General features: G+C 36.0%; 4 protein-coding genes and 1 long non-coding RNA gene across 5 annotated transcripts; all 5 read left to right on the top strand.

Annotated features, from left to right (window-relative positions):
* Positions 1–308: 308 nt before the first annotated feature.
* Positions 309–5,986, top strand: LOC147763426 (transmembrane protein 179-like). Its single transcript, XM_087006457.1, has 4 exons — positions 309–620; positions 833–970; positions 1,304–1,382; positions 5,548–5,986. The coding sequence occupies exons 1-4, from the start codon at positions 331–333 to the stop codon at positions 5,695–5,697; spliced, it is 657 nt and encodes a 218-aa protein (XP_086862583.1). The 5' UTR covers positions 309–330; the 3' UTR covers positions 5,698–5,986.
* LOC147763427 (uncharacterized) lies at positions 1,859–4,495 on the top strand. The gene is made up of 2 exons (XR_015333209.1): positions 1,859–1,984; positions 3,997–4,495. It is a non-coding gene; the product is annotated as an uncharacterized LOC147763427 (long non-coding RNA).
* A 1,590-nt stretch (positions 5,987–7,576) lies between the features above and the next one.
* On the top strand, positions 7,577–11,334 carry LOC147763425 (transmembrane protein 179-like). The gene is made up of 4 exons (XM_087006599.1): positions 7,577–8,149; positions 8,497–8,634; positions 9,386–9,464; positions 9,587–11,334. Exons 1-4 carry the CDS (start codon positions 7,854–7,856, stop codon positions 9,722–9,724), a joined length of 651 nt encoding a protein of 216 aa, XP_086862725.1. The 5' UTR covers positions 7,577–7,853; the 3' UTR covers positions 9,725–11,334.
* Positions 11,335–13,337: 2,003 nt separating this feature from the next.
* LOC147763424 (transmembrane protein 179-like) lies at positions 13,338–15,957 on the top strand. Its single transcript, XM_087003260.1, has 4 exons — positions 13,338–13,845; positions 14,053–14,190; positions 14,413–14,491; positions 14,673–15,957. The coding sequence occupies exons 1-4, from the start codon at positions 13,511–13,513 to the stop codon at positions 14,763–14,765; spliced, it is 645 nt and encodes a 214-aa protein (XP_086859386.1). The 5' UTR covers positions 13,338–13,510; the 3' UTR covers positions 14,766–15,957.
* A 759-nt stretch (positions 15,958–16,716) lies between these two features.
* LOC106157446 (uncharacterized) lies at positions 16,717–18,638 on the top strand. Its single transcript, XM_087005835.1, has 4 exons — positions 16,717–17,305; positions 17,515–17,652; positions 17,962–18,040; positions 18,221–18,638. The coding sequence occupies exons 1-4, from the start codon at positions 17,163–17,165 to the stop codon at positions 18,338–18,340; spliced, it is 480 nt and encodes a 159-aa protein (XP_086861961.1). The 5' UTR covers positions 16,717–17,162; the 3' UTR covers positions 18,341–18,638.
* Positions 18,639–19,043: the final 405 nt, after the last annotated feature.

The following is a 19,043-nucleotide window of genomic DNA, read 5'->3' as shown; positions in this document are numbered from 1 at the left end:
GCACCGACCAACTAAAACGGTAATAAATCGATCATTTCGAATGTAAAATTTGTGAATTTTACATATGAACCTATACTGTAACTTTTAAGCCATAAATTCTTAATTAAATTTAGAACATTTCAACTGAGCGATAGCAGGTTACCCTGTAGTTCTACAGTAAAAACACTAGAAATGCTTAATATAAAGGCAGATTTTTTATGATTCGAAAATTATGTATTTAAGGCATTGGTAATTTCCCCCATTGAAATGAGTCATTACCGTAAACATGCACCCCCCCCCCCCAAAAAAAAAAAAAAAAAAAAATTAAAAAAAAAAATACAGACAGACAAAATGGCGGTTAGAGTGGCACTTATATTACTGACAGTTATTTATTTCCTCATATTCATAGGGAGCGCGTGTGTTTCAGTCTCTGTAGGGACCATACAGATAATATGGAATGGTAGATGCATTCTATTTGCCTCTGGGGAGTGGACAGGTTCAGTATTTGGATTCACCTCCGAAACGTACGCACACACGCCTCTGTGTAATTTTGTCTCCATTGCGTGCGCCCTGACCTCTTTCCATGCGTTGATCATGTTTATCTATTGCATGTATACGTTGCGGGCCAAAAGCAGACAAGGGTGAGTAAAAACCTAGTCACAATAATAACTGCATGTAAAATTTAATGAGCTATAATGATGAGCACTTTTGTACGTCGCACTACTTTATTTATTTAGGCCCTATATACATAAAATCTAGATTAACATGCATGTAATTTTGATGAAAATAAACTGCACAATGTATGAACTCGCCGCGTATTACAAAAATCATCAAAATAATTTAAATGTTGTAGGAAGGACATCACGAACCTGGCACCGACTGTGTGTAGCACATCTTCAACAACACTGATGTTAGCTTGTGCGATTGTTATCAGCGCAGGACTAGCTGTGTTCTGTGAAGACATCACCTCCAAAGGGAACGTCTATCCGACGTAAGTAATCCTTATCAGAGGTTACGAAAACCTTTCTTTCCTTTTTATCGTAATTTAAGAATTTGACAATTATTCTGTATTTTTACCATGTTATTTCACAATTTGGCCTAAGGCATTACATGTGATGGAGTCGTGGTTTGTTTTCATGTTATATGCCTGTTATATATATATAGTGACGCTTATATTACTGACAGTTATTTATTTCCTCATATTCATAGGGAGCGCGTGTGTTTCAATCTCTGTAGGGGCCATACAGATAAAATGGAATGGTAGATGCATTCTATTTGCCTCTGGGGAGTGGAATATATATATATATATTTATTTGAATTTCAGGTGCCGTGATGCTCAAACACATATCAAATGGATTGGCATGGATGGGTCTAATTTCTATGATATAACGAACTTCGCCCAGGTATCTCTTTCTCTCTCAGTAGAAAAGGCTGAAAGAAAATTTTGGCTATTTAAGAAAAAGAAGCTCTTAACCTTGCATGTATATTAACCATATATGACAGTGTCTGCAAACACGGGATATGTATATCAAATTTATTTTACAGTCATATAACATATTACTTCTTCTATATAAGACATGTCCCCCCTACACAGTACACTGGCTGCAGCCTTATATTTCCCAGAAATAAACTAAGAATGTGGCATTTGACTCTTTGATACTTTTTCGATACAATTTTAAGACTTGCAATTGGTCCAACCTTTATTTACAAAGGTTTACATCGCTACAATGTTATGTTATTGTATGTATAAACAAATTTTGTTACTTTCTGACTATGTGTATGCATGCGATGCAAGCTGTGACCAATTGCAACATCCCTATACGCCGATACTCCCCTGCACCGGTACATCCCCGCACCAATACTTCCCGCACCGATACTCCCCCGCAGCCCGGGAGCCACCGGCTCATATGACGGTTATTTTGGAGAACTTTAGATTTGGCCTCGTTTTCAAAACCTGAAGCGGCGGCCTACACAGATTTGGCGGGAGAAGCAGGCATAGAGACAGGTAAGATGTACAGACGTTTATACGCTGACATGTTGATAATTTTACTAATGCACTTGACAGAACGATAAAGTATATTCTCAAGCTATGTTTTATATACCAAAGTAGTGTTTAAGTATCGGTTTCACTGAATCTTCTGACAAGTTACTGTCGTGTTCCAAAATGGCGGCACACAGAACCCAAATGTAAACACGTTCTTTTGAATTGTGCCAAATGCAGATAACAGTGATTTTTCTTTATCTGTTCAGTTTTTTTAATAGTTTGACATTTGATTTTGAACAGGTAAAAAATTTAGGTAGGAACCTAACCTGTAACTTATTGATTTTCTACATTTCCGACAGGTAGTATATTTTGCAATGTTCAGTGTAACTACATGGGCAGTCTTGTGTTACATCTTGAATGAATGTCGTAGTTAAATATTGAATTTTTGCATTTTCATGCAATTTTTTTGTGTTTTGAAGTTAACTAGATTAAATACTTCATGAAATGACAGTGTGTGTGGTTGGGGCGATCACAGTAGAGTGAATGTGGGGGCAGTCTTGCCTCATGTCTTGTATGAATGTCACAATAAAATATTGAGTATTTGCCTTCTTATGCTTTTTTTTGTGCTTGTTTGTTTATTAATAGAAATGGCTTGCAAAATGACATGTAGTATACTTGATTCTGTATAGATAGATATATAATGAGAGGGGGATAGGTCACTTTTGAGGATATGAAAGCCATTTTTTAGATATTCTGCATATTCCTTTTCATGCTATTTCTTTGCATTTTGATTTAAGTAAGATGAAAAAAACAAAAAAAAAAAAAAACAAAAATAAAGTAATATTTTGAAATTTCCATGAAAAAGGAGTGAAACTTGTATAAACTGATAAAAAATATTTATCAGTTATTTATTATTATCATGTACAAGAGTGCCCAAAAAACAATTATAACAATTAAGATGTCAGTGTTACAAAGCTGAATATACATGTACATTGCCAAGTAGTGAGTAGCTTTTCATATCAATTTGTTGGTATATATCACTTGAACATATTTTTTTATTTTATCATAAAGTGAATAATATATCATGCCCAAGAGAAAGCTTAGCTAGGACATTTACCCATGTGTTTTCCTTGTGATCCCTGTCCAAGGTGTGGGAAAGTCGATTTATAGTTGTTGGATGTTGATGTCAGTGAAAAGCAGTGTTATCTGCCCTGCATGTGTGTGCATGGTATGAGTGTGGGGCCACACATGCTTGTAAATTATAGTTGTGAAAGATACAAAATTGAAAACCAACCACAAGCATCTTTTAAAAATATGAATAACAAATTTTGACTTTTAACATGTTTGCCCCTTTGGCAGGGTACAAATGTACGATATCAATATGGGGGAAAACTTGTTAGTCAAAATAAGTTTTATTACATTTTTTACCCCCATTTGTTGACCATTTGCAATACATATGTGCATACTGTGCATCATAAAATGCCAAGTGCTATAACATTGTGTATATGTTTTCAAATTGTGATAGCCATCATAGGCAAATTTTTGTTCGAAGGAACAGTTTATTTTTGTTTAAAATCTCCCACACACACAAACACATAGGTTATAAGTATGTGAGGGAAAAATGTTTCATGAAAAAAAGAACATTATATTAACAAAATTCCTCCTTTGTTTTAACTTATAAATATTGTGTACCAGTACAATAATTAGTGTATTATAGTTGTGAACACTGTAGTTTGTAGACTTCAGAGCTTCATTTAAATGGGAATTTTATTGATTTGAAGATTAGCATGTTTGCCACTGCTCAGCTCTTGATGATGAGCTCATTGATCAATATTGATACACTTTTAGAGTACTGTTTTAGATAATTCGATTGATACCAGCTTCCCTATTATCAAGATTGTGGTTTATTATTTATACTGATTTTAGTGTGTGTTGTTGTTGTTGTGTGTGTGTAAAGATATATGCAGTTAGAAAAGTGTTTTTGAATGTTAGTTTTTAAATATTTTAAATGTTTTAATCTAATATTTTTCTAGGCTTGAAGAACATGAAAGGGACCAGGATTAATCATTTTGCCATTCCTTGGCAATTATGACAGAAGCTCAAGCAGCTATCATGAAGCCATAAATAAAGCTATTTAATCCTTTTAAAACTGAAAACATTCTTTTAAAACTTGGTTACAGTTCTTTCTAATGAATAAAATACATTAACAGATTCATGTAACATCATTAAATGTGAAAGTTTTTAAATGAAGTTTGGCTGTGAAATCACCACTATGACACTTACAGAAATAAATTCAAATGAAAATATAGACTGGTACAGGACTAACTGGTATCAGTGAAATAAATTTCTGATCCCAGGTAAATTAATAAAGTAAAAAATAATTTTTGCCACAAATATACATGTATATTTGCATCAGCTTTAATCCATGTTGGCTTTCACAATATTGATATTTTTGTTGATGATATTATGTTTTAAATGTTTTATAGTGGTTCATATGTAACAAAAAAAAGCAAATTAAATTGATAAAAAAGTCTTGTTTGTTTTGTTTTTATTATTATTTCAATAAAAAGAAACTGGCAGCGGGTGGCCTCATGTAATAGATAAATGTTTATTTACAAAATAAAAAAGAAATGTTTGTATTTTCATATTTCCTCCATTCTTCCTGTGCAAGCTTCTCTTCTCTATATAGACAATATTGTGCGGGTGGGGAATTCAAAACGAGGTTAGATTACAACTAGAATGTACTAAGTCAAAACGAGGCTGCCTTACGGTTGTTGCAAGTACGATTTTTTTTACATACACGGGTGTGAATTGATTTGTGCCATTCCTGGATAACGGTAAAGTTCCTTACATGCTTACATTGACAGAAAGCTGAATAAATTTGCCACAACTTACTGATAATTTGAAGTTGGAACCTGTTCTCTAAAAATGCAAGCATTAGAGGTAAAGTTGAACTCCCGTTACAGCTTTGGTAAAACTTCGATTTCAAATTCACTTTTGAACACAAAATAGGGTTTAGATCAACTCGAGGAACATCTCACATCATTTGAAATTTATTTCTAAAGATGACAGTATACATAACAAAACTCTCATACCCTTAGTAGTCGAGATATTCTACCGTTTCTGACACCCTATAAATCTAAAAAAAATGCACGCAATTCAAATTCTAGAACTTCCGGTTTGGTTAAAAGCCACCTAGCGGCAGACCGGTGGCTCCCGGGCTGCCGCACCATCGATGAGGGGAAGCAATGATGTGGGGGAGTATCGGTGTGGGGGAGTAACGGTGCGCCTACATCGGCAATTTTACCGGGGCTGTATCGATGCGGGGATCTATCGTTGTGGGGTCGTTTCGTAGCGCATAACATACAAAAATTTAGTAAGGGAGATTATTGGTGAGGGGGAGTATCGGCGCGGGGGAGTATCGACATGACCCCATTTTTTAAGGGCGCATCTACACGGTAAAAAGTCGCATTTATTATTTTCATTGATGCAGAAGTGTTTATTATTAAAATAATTCCTGTGTCACAACAATTAAAATGACACATTTGAATTTATTGATATAACTTAATACAAATTATTTTCAGTGCGCAAGCTGGGCTCTGTTTGTATGCTCTTTGGCATTAAGTGGAGTGCTTATATTCCGACTTCACCAAGAGCACAAGTCGAGAAGATCGTCTTACATAATCCAAAGGCCACCAAAGGAGAGGGAATGGTATAAACCCCAGGCTTCATAGATGTTTAAGGGGCTGAAATATGACTTCAACCAATATTGAAGACAATGTAGGATACTTGTTATAATGTGTTCCTTTAGGTCCAACTATCGTGGAAGAGGAAGTTTTCGCGTCTGAGAGGAGATGCTTCCTTAGGTTCCGTTTCACGTGTTTCCGTGATGTTTACCACTATATGATTATTACCCAACATATTTTTAAAAGACCCAATAGACCCAGAAGGCCCATGACCAGACCTTTACACTAGCTGATAGTATAAAGCTTGAGTTGTGTGGCTTTCATGTAGATTGTGCATTAGATTAGGATCCAAAACTTTGTTTTGGTCCAAAAACTTTGTTTTGGATGTTTTTATACGTAAATAAATGGGTATTTAATGCATGTAAGGTGTATAAAAGTGCCCAAAAGTTCAAATTTCTATTTTTCAAACAGTTAGAATTTTAAAGGAATAAGATTACATTTAGTACAAATGCATTGATACATTATCGAGACGATAATTACATGTGGCTGAAGCGAAGCACTGACGGTTACATGCCAAAATCCTTGCTTTTTCATTTTCTATACGTGTACGTCATTTGCAATAGCTATTCCATTACTTTACACATGCGGAAGAACTGAAGAACGTCGGTAATGGCTTTATAGATACATATAGATAGACCTCGGCCGAAAAATTTGCATTATAAAGAAGATTAAAACAGCTCAAGCAGTTGAAGTAATGTATCTCTCTCGCACATTCGATTTTAATGATTAAAGATGAATTCCCATTTTGTATCCAAGGGCTTGATAGTATGTTAATCTCTTTTACGGTTCGTTTGTTTGTTTGTTTGTTTGTTAATTCTGTATGTCTACTGTAACATTTATTCATTTATTCGAGATTGAATTAAAATGCTTTACGAAATTTTCAGGTTTTATTGTTATCGTTCTAAGATGAGATCAGAAATTACAAAAAAAAAAAAAAAAAAAAAAAAAAAAAATAGGATCAGTTACTCCTCCAGGGAGAGCTAAACCCCTACGTCACTAAAATTCAGAAGAACCCATGTACAACTCTATCAATCTCGAAATTTTTTAGTTAAGTTTAAGTTCTTCACTCAATGAAGCCAAATGTCTCGGAAGATAGTGCAAAATTTCAATGTGGATAACAATGGAATCACCCAAACAAGGAACAGTCCTAGGCTCAGACACACCAAAGTTCCAAAGTGTCTATGAACAATCCTATAATGATAGGCCAATCAATCCATATAATTTCATTTTCCTCTAAAGATCTAGGTGGAGGCAGTGAAAAAATCATAAGCACTAATTGGCGGACGCTTGGGATGCGACATTATCCCCAATTTCGTCACAAAAATGCGTGGAAAATAATAATAATAACAAAGAAATATAAATATATGTCATTTCTGATAAAATAGCATCCTATCAATACCAAATATTTCATATTAGTTGTGTTAAATAAATTTTTTTGTAAAAATCTATCAAAGAAAAAAGAAAAAAATCAAATAGTAGGCAAAATGACTTTTTACTGATAATGAAAGGGAAGAATGAGTGAGTGAAATTCATTAAAGCAATAAATAAAAAGAGATATAAAAGTTATTGAACATTTCATTTTTCGAGTAAATATACAGACTTGACATTTAATATGGAATATTTCAGTTTCAATGGTACGCCTAGGTAAAAATGCTTTTTTTCCCCCCAAAAAAACTCAGATCTCATATAAAATATATAAATGGAGAAGTGTGTGGTCAGGTGTGTCGCTACTAGTTACCTGACTACCACGTTGCACTGCTGCAATGTGTTATACATGTATGTAGTGGTTTAATTGGGTAGGCTACTGCTCCTGTGGGCTGGCCAAAGCTTGACAAGGCAGTTACAACTACTTGTCTATGCTACTTGTCTATGCGACATACAAGAGTGCAAATATCTCGGCTGCGCCTCGATAATTATACTCTTGTATATCGTATACAATGGACGACTCTTATTGTAATTAATACTAATCGTTACCCGCAACTGAACATTCTGAACAACATTACACATCCATGTTCTCTCACTAACAATCTCCGCTACTGCAATAAATAGAGTTGCGACCCTAGCTGAATATGGATTGACCTACATTAACATTTACTTTGTTAGTATATCCAACAAGAACAGACGCCCCCAGAAAAACACCCGAAATGGCGGTTAGGGTGACACTTATATTACTTGCAGTCACTTACTTCCTTGTCTTCACAGGAAGCGCCTGTGTTTCCCTTTCTATAGGGATCACACAGATAAAATGGAATGGGCGTTGTTTGCTGTTTGCCTCTGGAAAGTGGTATCACGAAGGTCATTGGATATTTAGATGGGTCTCCCAAACGTCTACACACACACCGTGTAGTTTTGTCTCCATTACATCCGCCTTGAGCGCTGTCAATGCAATGCTCATGTTAATCTACTGCATGTATACTTTACTATCGAAGAGTAGACAAGGGTGAGTGAATTGATATAGGCCTATTTAACTCGTCACCGTAACTGTGTGAAATCTTAACCACGATGATCCATGTGTTACTTTATTTGAATAACCACATGTGAAACAGGAGTATCTATCTTTGATAAATAAAGTGTTCAGAGTACATCTATTAGCGTTTCTGCATATACATATACCCTACGACAAAAAATCAAAATTGTTGAAATATTTTAGGCAGGACATTGTGACCTTGATACCAGCTGTGTTTAGTATCTATCTTTGATAAATAAAGTGTTCAGAGTACATGTATTAGCGTTTCTGCATATACATATACCCTACGACAAAAAATCAAAATTGTTGAAATATTTTAGGCAGGACATTGTGACCTTGATACCAGCTGTGTTTAGCGTTTTAAAAACTATACTGCTGTTGGCATGTGCGATAGTTATCAGCGCAGGACTGGCTGTATTCTGTGAAGCTATCACCTCCAACCGGAACATCGCTCCAACGTGAGTTACTCAAAAATTATGGTCTATTTTTTCTTTGTTAATGTTATGATAATTTTAAATTTGACTCTTTTGTCCCTCCTTTGGCCTATATTTTACTGTTAAACTTCCTGATCTCTGTGGCAGGTACAGATCAAATAACCGTTTTTGTTGTCTTTCCTTATAGGCCTACCACGGCTGTTTTTTTTTTAAACAATAGGATAATTGGACTTGTATTTTGCATACAGGCTTGCCTGTACCAGTATTTTCATACTCTTCGGTGCGTTCATCCTATTGTACGAAGCACCAGGCGTGGTGTAAGTCGGTTAAAAAAGACACATCATCCACTGTATGCGACATACAAGAGCTGCGCCTCGATAAAACTACGCTCAAGATTGAATGCCGCACAGAGCTGAAGAATCGTGTTGTACATGTTATAAACACTAAAACCTTAAAGTGACTGAAAAATGTGGTCATCTATCTTTATAAAATGAGATTTTGAGTACCCTTTACCAGGGCCGCAGTCATTATTGTGGACATATTTGCTGAGATAAACCATCTATTAAACCAGAGACATATCTGTTAATATCTAGTGAAAAATCAATCTGTGGCCCTGGAAGAGGTTAGATTTTGAGTATGTTGAGGATGGGCTTTACCCGATGATTGATAGATACATTCAGAAGGGATAGAGTCGGAATGTGTTTCCATTTGTCAACCTTTGCATTGAATGTCTTATTTATACATGTATGTCTTTTGTCTTGAATTTTACTTCCAGGTGCCGTGATGCTCAAACAAATATCAACTGGCATACTGTTGATGGATCTAATTTCTATGATATAACGAACTTCGCTCAGGTATAAATCTCTCTCTCTCTTTAATTTGTCTCACCCAGTTAAAAAAAAAACTAACTAACTAACTTACACAAAAGACGTGTATTTAGATTAATTTATAACATTCATATAATATTATATTTCAGTTGGCAGGCTGGGCTCTGTTTGGATGCTCATTGATATTAAATGGGATACTCTTCTTTCGACTTCGCCAAGATTTGAAGTCGCCAAAACCGTCCGATTTGGCTACACTCACAGAATCTGACGAACGTCATGGGCTTTAATGCAGACCTAACTGGCAAGACAGCGGGAATGCCTAGAAAACGTATCTCTCACTTTTTTCAGTATTTCCACTGGAACATAATGTTCTACATTCATCATTGCCATGTACAGTTTTTTATTCGGTTTCCTGTTTTAGAGTGCACTATAGGACCAGTACAGACAATCGATGCATGTTAGTTCATTGGTTTCCATTATGTACCAGTGTTTTTGAAACAGTTAAGTAATGCACACGGCAAATTATCTACATGTAAAGCATGTGGTATGGCATGAGATATATTTATTACCATACTGCAAATTTTACTGGAATTATTCTATGCAGAAAACGTTATTGATATATCTGATACTGATGTCCACCTGCACAAGCATTTGAATGTGCTAAGTAAGACTTATTTTTGTGATAAATGGGTCATCAAGGTCAACACAACGAAGAAAACACAAGTCAACGAGGCGTTTAGTAGTGGGTATTCAGGACCTTATGTAAATACAAACAGATTTATTTGAAATTTGAAAAACATGAAACTGTGTCATGTCATTAGTATGTAGACATGTTGGTATCAATACACATGTACTGGACTGCATCTTTGCGGAACGACGAAATCCTAAGTTCATTGAGCAACTACAAGGTCAATGATGAGGCTTACGTATATTGTAACTTCATACTTTTGACTGTTATATGGTGCATGAAGTTTGGATTTACCAAGTATGTACTAGTAGAGGTGATTGAGAGATCTAGAATCTAAATCATTTTCACGAACTTTGAAATCGTTTGTTTTGGTTTACCAGAGCCAGCATGAAATGCTGCATATCCGGGAAGAAGTGGAAGGTTACCTTAGACTAGGCCTACATATATCACCAAGGAAGGTCTCATACACCTCATTAAATACCGACTGAATTATACCGATTATTATAAAAGAGACCAGACAGGTACCCCAATCAGTGCTACAGTGTATCTTAATAATATATATCATTTTGAATAATAGGCTGGTTGAACCTACTGGTAGTCAGTGGTGTTTACTAACAGTGTTACACGGAAAAACTGTGCTTATTTTTATCGTGTGATTACTAACGGGTATGTAAATATGAAGCATAATTTGTAAATATTGCAATCTGGATTTACCGATAAGCGTCCTACACATACTCTTTAGGGGGTGTCAAGAAAATGTCGGTGTAGATATCTCTACCTGTAGGCATATCTGGCCGAAATAGTAGTTACCGAAGAACCAGAATTGAAGATTTCTCTAGAACTGTCAGTAGTGAAGAACAAATATGTACAGGTGTATCTTATCATAAGAGCTACATATATTTATATTTGCTATATTCTGTTTATTGTATTACTAACACCGTATGGTCGGCCGTATGGCAAAGTTTATGTACATGTAAGCATTGTCTTGAATTGAACTGCAAATACAAATAGTATTTTAGAACAACGGGCGTGTGAACATAAATTGGGGATAGGTGGCACCTGGCAAGGGCTGTTCTCAACAAGCACAATAAGGATCAAGTGTATGTTAGCACGGAGACAAACCCAAGTCTACAACTTTAGTGGGGTGGTAAAGCGTAAAATAATAGTGTAATTAATAGTAAATAAAAGCACGAAGTTTGCATGTTTTTACTTTTTGACATGCTTGAACGTATTAACCTCGTAGCGCATTTGTGATGGGGTATGATACTCTGTAATGCGATCTGACACACACCTTGAAAACGGGTGGTGTGGTCTGATATACCGGTTTATTCTGGATCCGTAGGTGCCGAGTCTGGTAGTTGGGTAGGCCTGTCTCTCAGATTGTGAAAATTATGAAACATGAAACCTACATTCTACTCTTATCAGAGGCCTTAGGTAGAGAGGTTTTTCCCTTTATGTCGGAGCATTTTTCTTTTGCCTTGATCGTGAATACATTTTGTACGTTATATGTACTTATTTCATTGGGTAGTTCTGTTTGGGTTGGTCCGAGATTAACCAGAGCGTAGGTTACATTTGCCATGCGATGTCCTTAAAACTCTTTTCGTGTAGCGTCTGAGCGCAGGCAGACGGTGGCCGTGAGAAATCATACGGAATCGTACGGATTTACATCCTCCGTTGCCTCTATGGTTCTGTCAAGCTAAAACCATTGACATATTTTGAAAATCGTAAGCCCGTAGGCCGTAGCATTATCATAGGTGGCATCGTGCATTTCCCGTTCGGGAATTGTTCGGTGAACTTTTGTTGGTCTCTTTTCCTTCCACCTTTGGTAGTTTTAGGAGGCATGGCAATAGTGAAGATGTTCAAAACTTAGGGTGACTCATTTGCACGAATTTGAATTTGTGTCTTTCCTCATTCTGACCACATGGGTGCCAAAAATCCGTAGGGATCTACACAGACAACGAATCGATCTTCAAGGAATCCGCACGGAAGGCCACGCCCGGGGCATCCAAAGCCAATCACCAGGAGATGGGCCAATTGCTTTTACGGTTATGCCGAAACAGAAAAACAACGACAACCCGTACCCTCAAAAATGAGGGGCAGATTGCCCCCTAAAAGCATCCTTGTGACCACCAATTTGGTTTTAGCAACTATACCGGGAGACCTCTCAGGATCGAAGCCTTTGTGAACAACTTAACAGCTTCGTCTTTTTCTGCAATAAGCTAGAAACCATCAGCGTTCCTGGAAAATACAGACTTGACATTTAATATGGAATATTTTCCCAAATCATTTTTTTATAACTTTTTTCCTATTTTGATGACTAATCAATCAAACTAAGGAATGAAGTCGTGTTTTAATAACTTTTGATAATGTCTTTGATGTCATTGTGACACCAGTTCATTAATTGAATTCGCCAATTAAGCAAACAAAAATACAAAGCTACATACATGTATACAGTATGTGCTCTTTTGACTTTAGAAAATGCTTCCAACAAGACTTAAACTCCACTTATATTGCATGGTTGTGCTTGTTATTTGTGGACCTTAGAAAGTTGGTCAAGTAATTTCTCAGAGAAAAAAGATGTTCTGCATTGAAGGCCAGTTTAATTTGTATCCTCCCCAGGGAGGCGAGAGCGACATCCTATAGTGTGCAACAGGGCCAAAAAATGACCAGGCTTCTTCGACTTAAATAAATTTGATTTAAAAAGAATAAATAAAATATATATATTAATGTATAACTTCAACCTTTGAATTGCCATATTTCAATAAAGATTATTATTATTAATCAAGTATGACCTAAAATAAAAAAAGGTGACGTTTCTCTGGTCGATTACGCAGGTCCCATCTGAAATATAGTATGCTCAGTTAACTACTGATTTAACCTATCAGTTATTTTTTATTTTCATTTCACTTTTTCCCTATAAACCATCGAATCTATCTACGCACATAGGCATATTAAATTTATGTCACCACGCGTCGCACTTATTAAAATGTAAGATTTAAATGTGTTAAAAATCCTTACATGCAGTACCAACAAATAAATAAGTTAAAATAAATAAGATAAATTCCGACATCGTCCAACTGTCTACTGAGAGTTGTGTTAGGTGTGGAACATTTCTGTAATGTGACTGCACCGACCAACTAAAACGGTAATGAGTCGATCATTTCTAATGTAAAATTTGTGAATTTTACATATGAACCTACTGTAACTTTTAAGCCATAAATTCTTAAATTTAGAACATTTCAACTGAGCGATAGCAGGTCACCCTATAGTTCTACAGTAAAAACACTAGAAATGCTTAATATAAAGGCACATTTTTTATGATTCCAAAATTATGTATTTAAGGCATTGGTAATTTCCCCCATTGAAAAGAGTCATTACCGTAAACATGCACCCCCCCCCCAAAAAAAAATTTAAAAAAATACAGACAGACAAAATGGCGGTTAGAGTGGCACTTATATTACTGACAGTTATTTATTTCCTCATATTCATAGGGAGCGCGTGTGTTTCAGTCTCTGTAGGGACCATACAGATAATATGGAATGGTAGATGCATTCTATTTGCCTCTGGGGAGTGGACAGGTTCAGTATTTGGATTCACCTCCGAAACGTACGCACACATGCCTTGTAATTTTGTCTCCATTGCGTGCGCCCTGACCTCTTTCCATGCGTTGATAATGTTTATCTATTGCATGTATACGTTGCGGGCCAAAAGCAGACAGGGGTGAGTAAAAAAATAGCCACAATAATAACTGCATGCAAATTTAATGAGCTATAATTAGCACTAGTGTACATCGAGCTACTTTATTTATTTATTTATGGAAAATCTAGATTTTCATGCATGCAATTTTGATGAAAATATAATGTACAATGTATGGACTCTTTGCGAATCCATTACAAAAACATCGTCTAAATAATTTAAATGTTGTAGGAAGGACATCTTGAACCTGGCACCGGCTGTGTTTAGCATATTTTCAACAACACTGATGTTAGCTTGTGCGATTGTGATCAGCGCAGGACTAGCTGTGTTCTGTGAAGACATCACCTCCAAAGGGAACGTCTATCCGACGTAAGTAATCCTACCTGATAACTTATCAGAGGTTACGAAAACCTTTTTTTTCCTTTTTATCGTAATTTAAAATTTTGACAATTATTTTCTTTTTTATTATGTTATTTCACAATTAGTGCTGAGGCTCAACGTGATTGAGTCGTGGTGTGTTTTCATGTCAACCTTTGCACTGAAGGTCTTATTTATATGTCTCTTATATTCTTTTTAAAATTTGAATTTCAGGTGCCGTGATGCTCAAACACATATCAAATGGATTGACGTGGATGGGTCTAATTTCTATGATATAATGAACTTCGCCCAGGTCTCTCTCTCTCTCTCTCTCTCTCTCTCTCCAACACACACCCGCGCGCACACACACACACACACACACACACACACACCAGAACCTAAGAAATCGTCTATATTCTTGTAAATTGCTAAGCGTTTCAATTACATATAAACAATTATACATATTATCATAGCTGTACAATATAATATTTCAGTGGGCAGGCTGGGCTCTGCTCGGATGCTCTTTGATATTAAATGGGATTCTTTTCTTCCGACTTCGCCAAGACCTCAAGTCGTCAAGACAGTAAGATTTGGCTACGCTTACTGAATCTGAAGACCGGCTTTGATACCGACGTAACTGGCGAGGTAGCAGGAAAGATATCAAGGATTCATTCATAAGTATGAGATTGAATTGTGAATTCTAGGGCAGGTCGAGTTACACATCAATCTCTTCCAACGGTGGAAGGACAGAACATAGGAAGAATAGACCTCTGTGCATGCCACAAATATTGAAGATAAGAATAAAATTCTCCTTAAACTTTCCTCGAGCAAAACTAGTACGGCTAGCAAGAAAGCTATCAAAATAAGATGCAGGACTCCGTACATTTACATCACATAGATATTCAAGACTATGTGTTTACAATTTGTTATCCAAGATACTTATATATCCGTGCACAGGCTTCACGCTAGAAGGTCATGTTTAAAGGGGCTGGGTCATGCATCGCCAGTTGAATTTTAGTATCACATGCTTAAACCGCGTGTGTGTATTGTGGATGAATGAGATAAAAGAGAGACAAAGAGAGAGATTTTAATTGCAACGATGTTTCTATAGGTTGTGCATAACTTTTGGCGCCAAAATTTTCTATAAATAGGTAAAGAAATCTGGACATATACATGTAGGCCTACGTTGCTAGGGATAGTTGCTCTGGAATCTTATATTCGTCACATGTTTCCGTGATGTTTTAATGTTTGCCCAACATATTAAGACACAGTGGGACCAGACTAATAGCTGGTGGTATGAAGCTTGATTCATGTATTTTTATGTATCCTATGCAATAGGGTCCAAGACTATGTTGTGGACGTTTTTATATGTGAGTGAATGAAATGTGGTACATGTAAACTTCAAAATTCTATTCCTCAAGAAAATCAGTAACTTCACAGAATACGACAGATTCATGCTTAATATCCTGGCATTTTCACTTAAAACTAAAGTGTGTACATCATTTTCAAGAGTAATTCCATTACTTAAAACATGCCTTAAAACTGAAGAACGTCGATAATTGCTTTTTAAATTCGCAATATAAAGTAGGTTAATATCTCAAGCAATTGAATTTAGGCATAGTAGCTCTGCCGCACATTATTGCCACTTAAGTGATTAAGGAAACATTTTTTTCTGTAACCACTGGCTTTTGTCATGGGGATGATCAAGAGTTCAAATTAATTTTTTTGTTTCATTGTGTATATCTACTGTAATTTTTATTTATTCTAGATTAAAAAAAAGATTAACGAATTTATTCAGTTTTAGTGTTATCGCTCCAGTCGTATTTCTATTAGAAATATTTTACTGTAAACTTTAATACAGCGCGTTTGAGAAAAAATAGCGTAACAAAAAGGCATACATTTGTAAAAACCCATAAAATTCAAGATCAGATACAGCAAACATAGTGCATGACTGAAAATGGCCAATGATCTCGATTGGCCATCGAGATGCATAAAAGAAATAATAATACTTATATCAAAGAAAAAAAAAACATGCCATTACTGCTAAAATAGCATATTAATATCCGAGCATGTTAAATGAATTGTGTTTTAATGAAAAATTGTTTAAAATTGATCGTGGAAAAAACAAATAGTGGGCAATAGAAAAGACATTTTATTGACAATGAAAGGAAAGGATGAGTGGGTGAAATTTATTCAAGCAATGATAAAAAATGAACATTATTTTCTCTTTCAAGGTTAATTGAGAAAATAAAAATTTGACGTATTTCTTTATTTTTTAAAAAGTCAGTTTTTGGTCCCCTACCTACTTCGCTTGCTACATGTCAGACATCTTTTTTTTTCGAAACTGTTGAACTCATCATTCAACATGGGCACTTTATTTTCCAATATGCCTCAAATCAACAATAGTAAAAGCACTGTTAAAAGCGTGGTTTAAACAATAATAAAATTAAAAGTTACTGGCCAATCTTAAGATGTCCATTTCTTGAGAAATACCTTGGGCGACCTGTGTTGTAACTAGTACTAATCCGCAATTGAACATTCTGAACAACATTACACATCCATGTTCTCTCCCTAACAATCTCCGCTACTGCAATAAATAAATATTGTTGCGGCCAAAGCTGAAAATGGAATAACCTACCTGGTACATTAACATTTACTTAGTTTACACCCTAGCCTGCTAGTTGACACCAAAATTAACCCTAGCAACACACAAGAAATGCCAGGAAAAATGGAAAGAGCAATAAATTTCTCTCACTGAACTACATTCGTCAGTCGATGATTGGTCCATATATCCAACAAGAACAGATACTCCCGGAAAAACTGCCAAAATGGCGGTTAGGGTGACGCTTATATTACTTACAGTTACTTACTTCCTTGTCTTCATAGGAAGCGCCAGTGTTTCCCTTTCAATAGGGATCATACAGATAAAATGGAATGGCTAATGTTTGCTGTTTGCCTCTGGAAAGTGGGGTTACGAAGATAATATGTGGATGTTTAGATTTGTGTCCAAGACATCTACTCACACACCGTGCAGTTTTGTCTCCATAATATCCGCCTTGAACGCCGTCAATGCAATGTTCATGTTTATCTATTGCATGTATACCGTGCTAGCGAGGAGCAGACAAGGGTGAGTGAAAATCTTATACACGGCACCTTAGTTGTATTATATGTCAAATCTGATCTAAGAGGATCCCCAATATTGTACGACGCAGCTAGTATTTTATTTGAATATTATGTTATATATAAAATGTCTATTTTTGATAAAAACAAAAAGTATTAACTCTGTAAGTAAATCTACCCGTTGCAAAAGTCTACAGAACTTTTAAAATACTTTAGGCAGGACATTGTGACCATGATACCAGCTGTGTTGAGCGTTTTAAAAACTATACTGCTATTGGCATGTGCAATAGTTATCAGCGCAGGACTGGCTGCATTCTGTAAACAGATCACCTCCAAACGGAACATCGCTCCGACGTGAGTAGGCCCTAGAAGTACATGTACCTCTGATACCTTCAGATTTAAAGACCCCTTTTCTTTTTCTGAAAATCGTTATTTTACATATTGGCCCTTTTACCCCCCCCCCCCCCCCCCCCCCAATTATTTCGTAATTTTCATACACGGGCGTCCATTAATCAAACAATATACGAGTCCTTTTATTGATGAATCTGTTTGTCCCTCCTTAACTTTGCATTTAATAGTAAACATCCCATGGCCGATTTTGTTGTCAGTGTTTTCAGTTGTCAAGCTTTTTTTTAAATTGTCAACCTTTTTATTCAATTTCAGGTGCCGCGGCACTCAAACGAATATCAAATGGCTTAACGTGGATGGATCTTATTTCTATGACATAACGAACTTCGCCCAGGTATCTCTCTCTCTCTCTCCAACACACACACACACACACACACACACACACTCACACACACACACACACACACCAGAATATAGGAAACTGTCTATATTCTTGAATTGCGTCACAATTACAAACATGTATAAACAATAAAACATATTTAGATAAACATAACTGTACAATATAATGTTTCAGTTTGCAGGCTGGGCTCTGTTCGGATGCTCTTTGATATTAAATGGGATTCTTTTCTTCCGACTTCGCCAAGACTTCAAGTCGCCAAGACCATCTGATTTGGCTACACTAACAGAATCTTAAGGCCAGTTTTTGTACCAACCTTACTGGCAAGGTAGAGGAAACGATAGATATCAAGGATTCTATCATACGTATGAGATTGAACTGTAAAGTTAAACATCAATGAGCTCTCCCAACGGTGGAAGGACAGAACGTAGGAAAAATAGCCCTCTGATGTGCATTCCACAAATATTGAAGATAAGAATATAATTCTCCTTAAACTTTCTGCAAGCAAAACTAGTACGGCTAGCAAGTAAGCTTTAATACCAAAATAAGATGCAGAACTCCGTGCATTAACATCACACTAAAATTCAAGAATATGTGTTTTCAATTTGTTACTCAAGATAGGCCTATACTTGAATCCGTGCACAGGATTCACGCTAGAAGGTCGTTTAAGAGGGATGGATCATTCATTGCCGATTGTTTTTAGTGTCATGCTTAAACCGCGTGCTTGTTTGTATCTGTGGGTGAATAAGAGAGAGAGAGAGAGAGAGAGATCTTAATTGCAACGATGTTTCAAAGTGTTGTGCAAAACCTTTGGCGCCAAAAATTAGGTACATAGGTTGAGTCATCTGGACATAAATGTTTCTATAGGGATAGTTGCTCTGAAATCTAATATTCGTCACATGTTTCCGTGATGTTTTAATGCTTGCCCAACATATTAAGACACAGTAGGACCTGACTAATAGCTGGTGGTATGAAGCTTTAATTTTTTTTTTTTTTTTTT

This window comes from Lingula anatina, chromosome 2, assembly GCF_051362555.1.
Source record: "Lingula anatina isolate TDL-2025a chromosome 2, LinAna3.0, whole genome shotgun sequence".
Taxonomy (NCBI): domain Eukaryota; kingdom Metazoa; phylum Brachiopoda; class Lingulata; order Lingulida; family Lingulidae; genus Lingula; species Lingula anatina.
The sequence above is the reverse complement of the archived record's forward strand: the minus strand, read 5'-3'. Positions and strand labels throughout refer to the sequence as shown.

Coding starts and splice junctions, on each gene's coding strand:
- LOC147763426 (XM_087006457.1), top strand. CDS start 331: ATGGCGGTTAGAGTGGCACTTATATTACTGACAGTTATTTATTTCCTC. Junction 971..1,303: donor AAAGGGAACGTCTATCCGAC/GTAAGTAATCCT, acceptor TTTGAATTTCAG/GTGCCGTGATGCTCAAACAC. Junction 1,383..5,547: donor ATATAACGAACTTCGCCCAG/GTATCTCTTTCT, acceptor AATTATTTTCAG/TGCGCAAGCTGGGCTCTGTT.
- LOC147763425 (XM_087006599.1), top strand. CDS start 7,854: ATGGCGGTTAGGGTGACACTTATATTACTTGCAGTCACTTACTTCCTT. Junction 8,150..8,496: donor CTATCGAAGAGTAGACAAGG/GTGAGTGAATTG, acceptor GAAATATTTTAG/GCAGGACATTGTGACCTTGA. Junction 9,465..9,586: donor ATATAACGAACTTCGCTCAG/GTATAAATCTCT, acceptor ATTATATTTCAG/TTGGCAGGCTGGGCTCTGTT.
- LOC147763424 (XM_087003260.1), top strand. CDS start 13,511: ATGCACCCCCCCCCCAAAAAAAAATTTAAAAAAATACAGACAGACAAA. Junction 14,191..14,412: donor AAAGGGAACGTCTATCCGAC/GTAAGTAATCCT, acceptor TTTGAATTTCAG/GTGCCGTGATGCTCAAACAC. Junction 14,492..14,672: donor ATATAATGAACTTCGCCCAG/GTCTCTCTCTCT, acceptor ATAATATTTCAG/TGGGCAGGCTGGGCTCTGCT.
- LOC106157446 (XM_087005835.1), top strand. CDS start 17,163: ATGTGGATGTTTAGATTTGTGTCCAAGACATCTACTCACACACCGTGC. Junction 17,653..17,961: donor AAACGGAACATCGCTCCGAC/GTGAGTAGGCCC, acceptor ATTCAATTTCAG/GTGCCGCGGCACTCAAACGA. Junction 18,041..18,220: donor ACATAACGAACTTCGCCCAG/GTATCTCTCTCT, acceptor ATAATGTTTCAG/TTTGCAGGCTGGGCTCTGTT.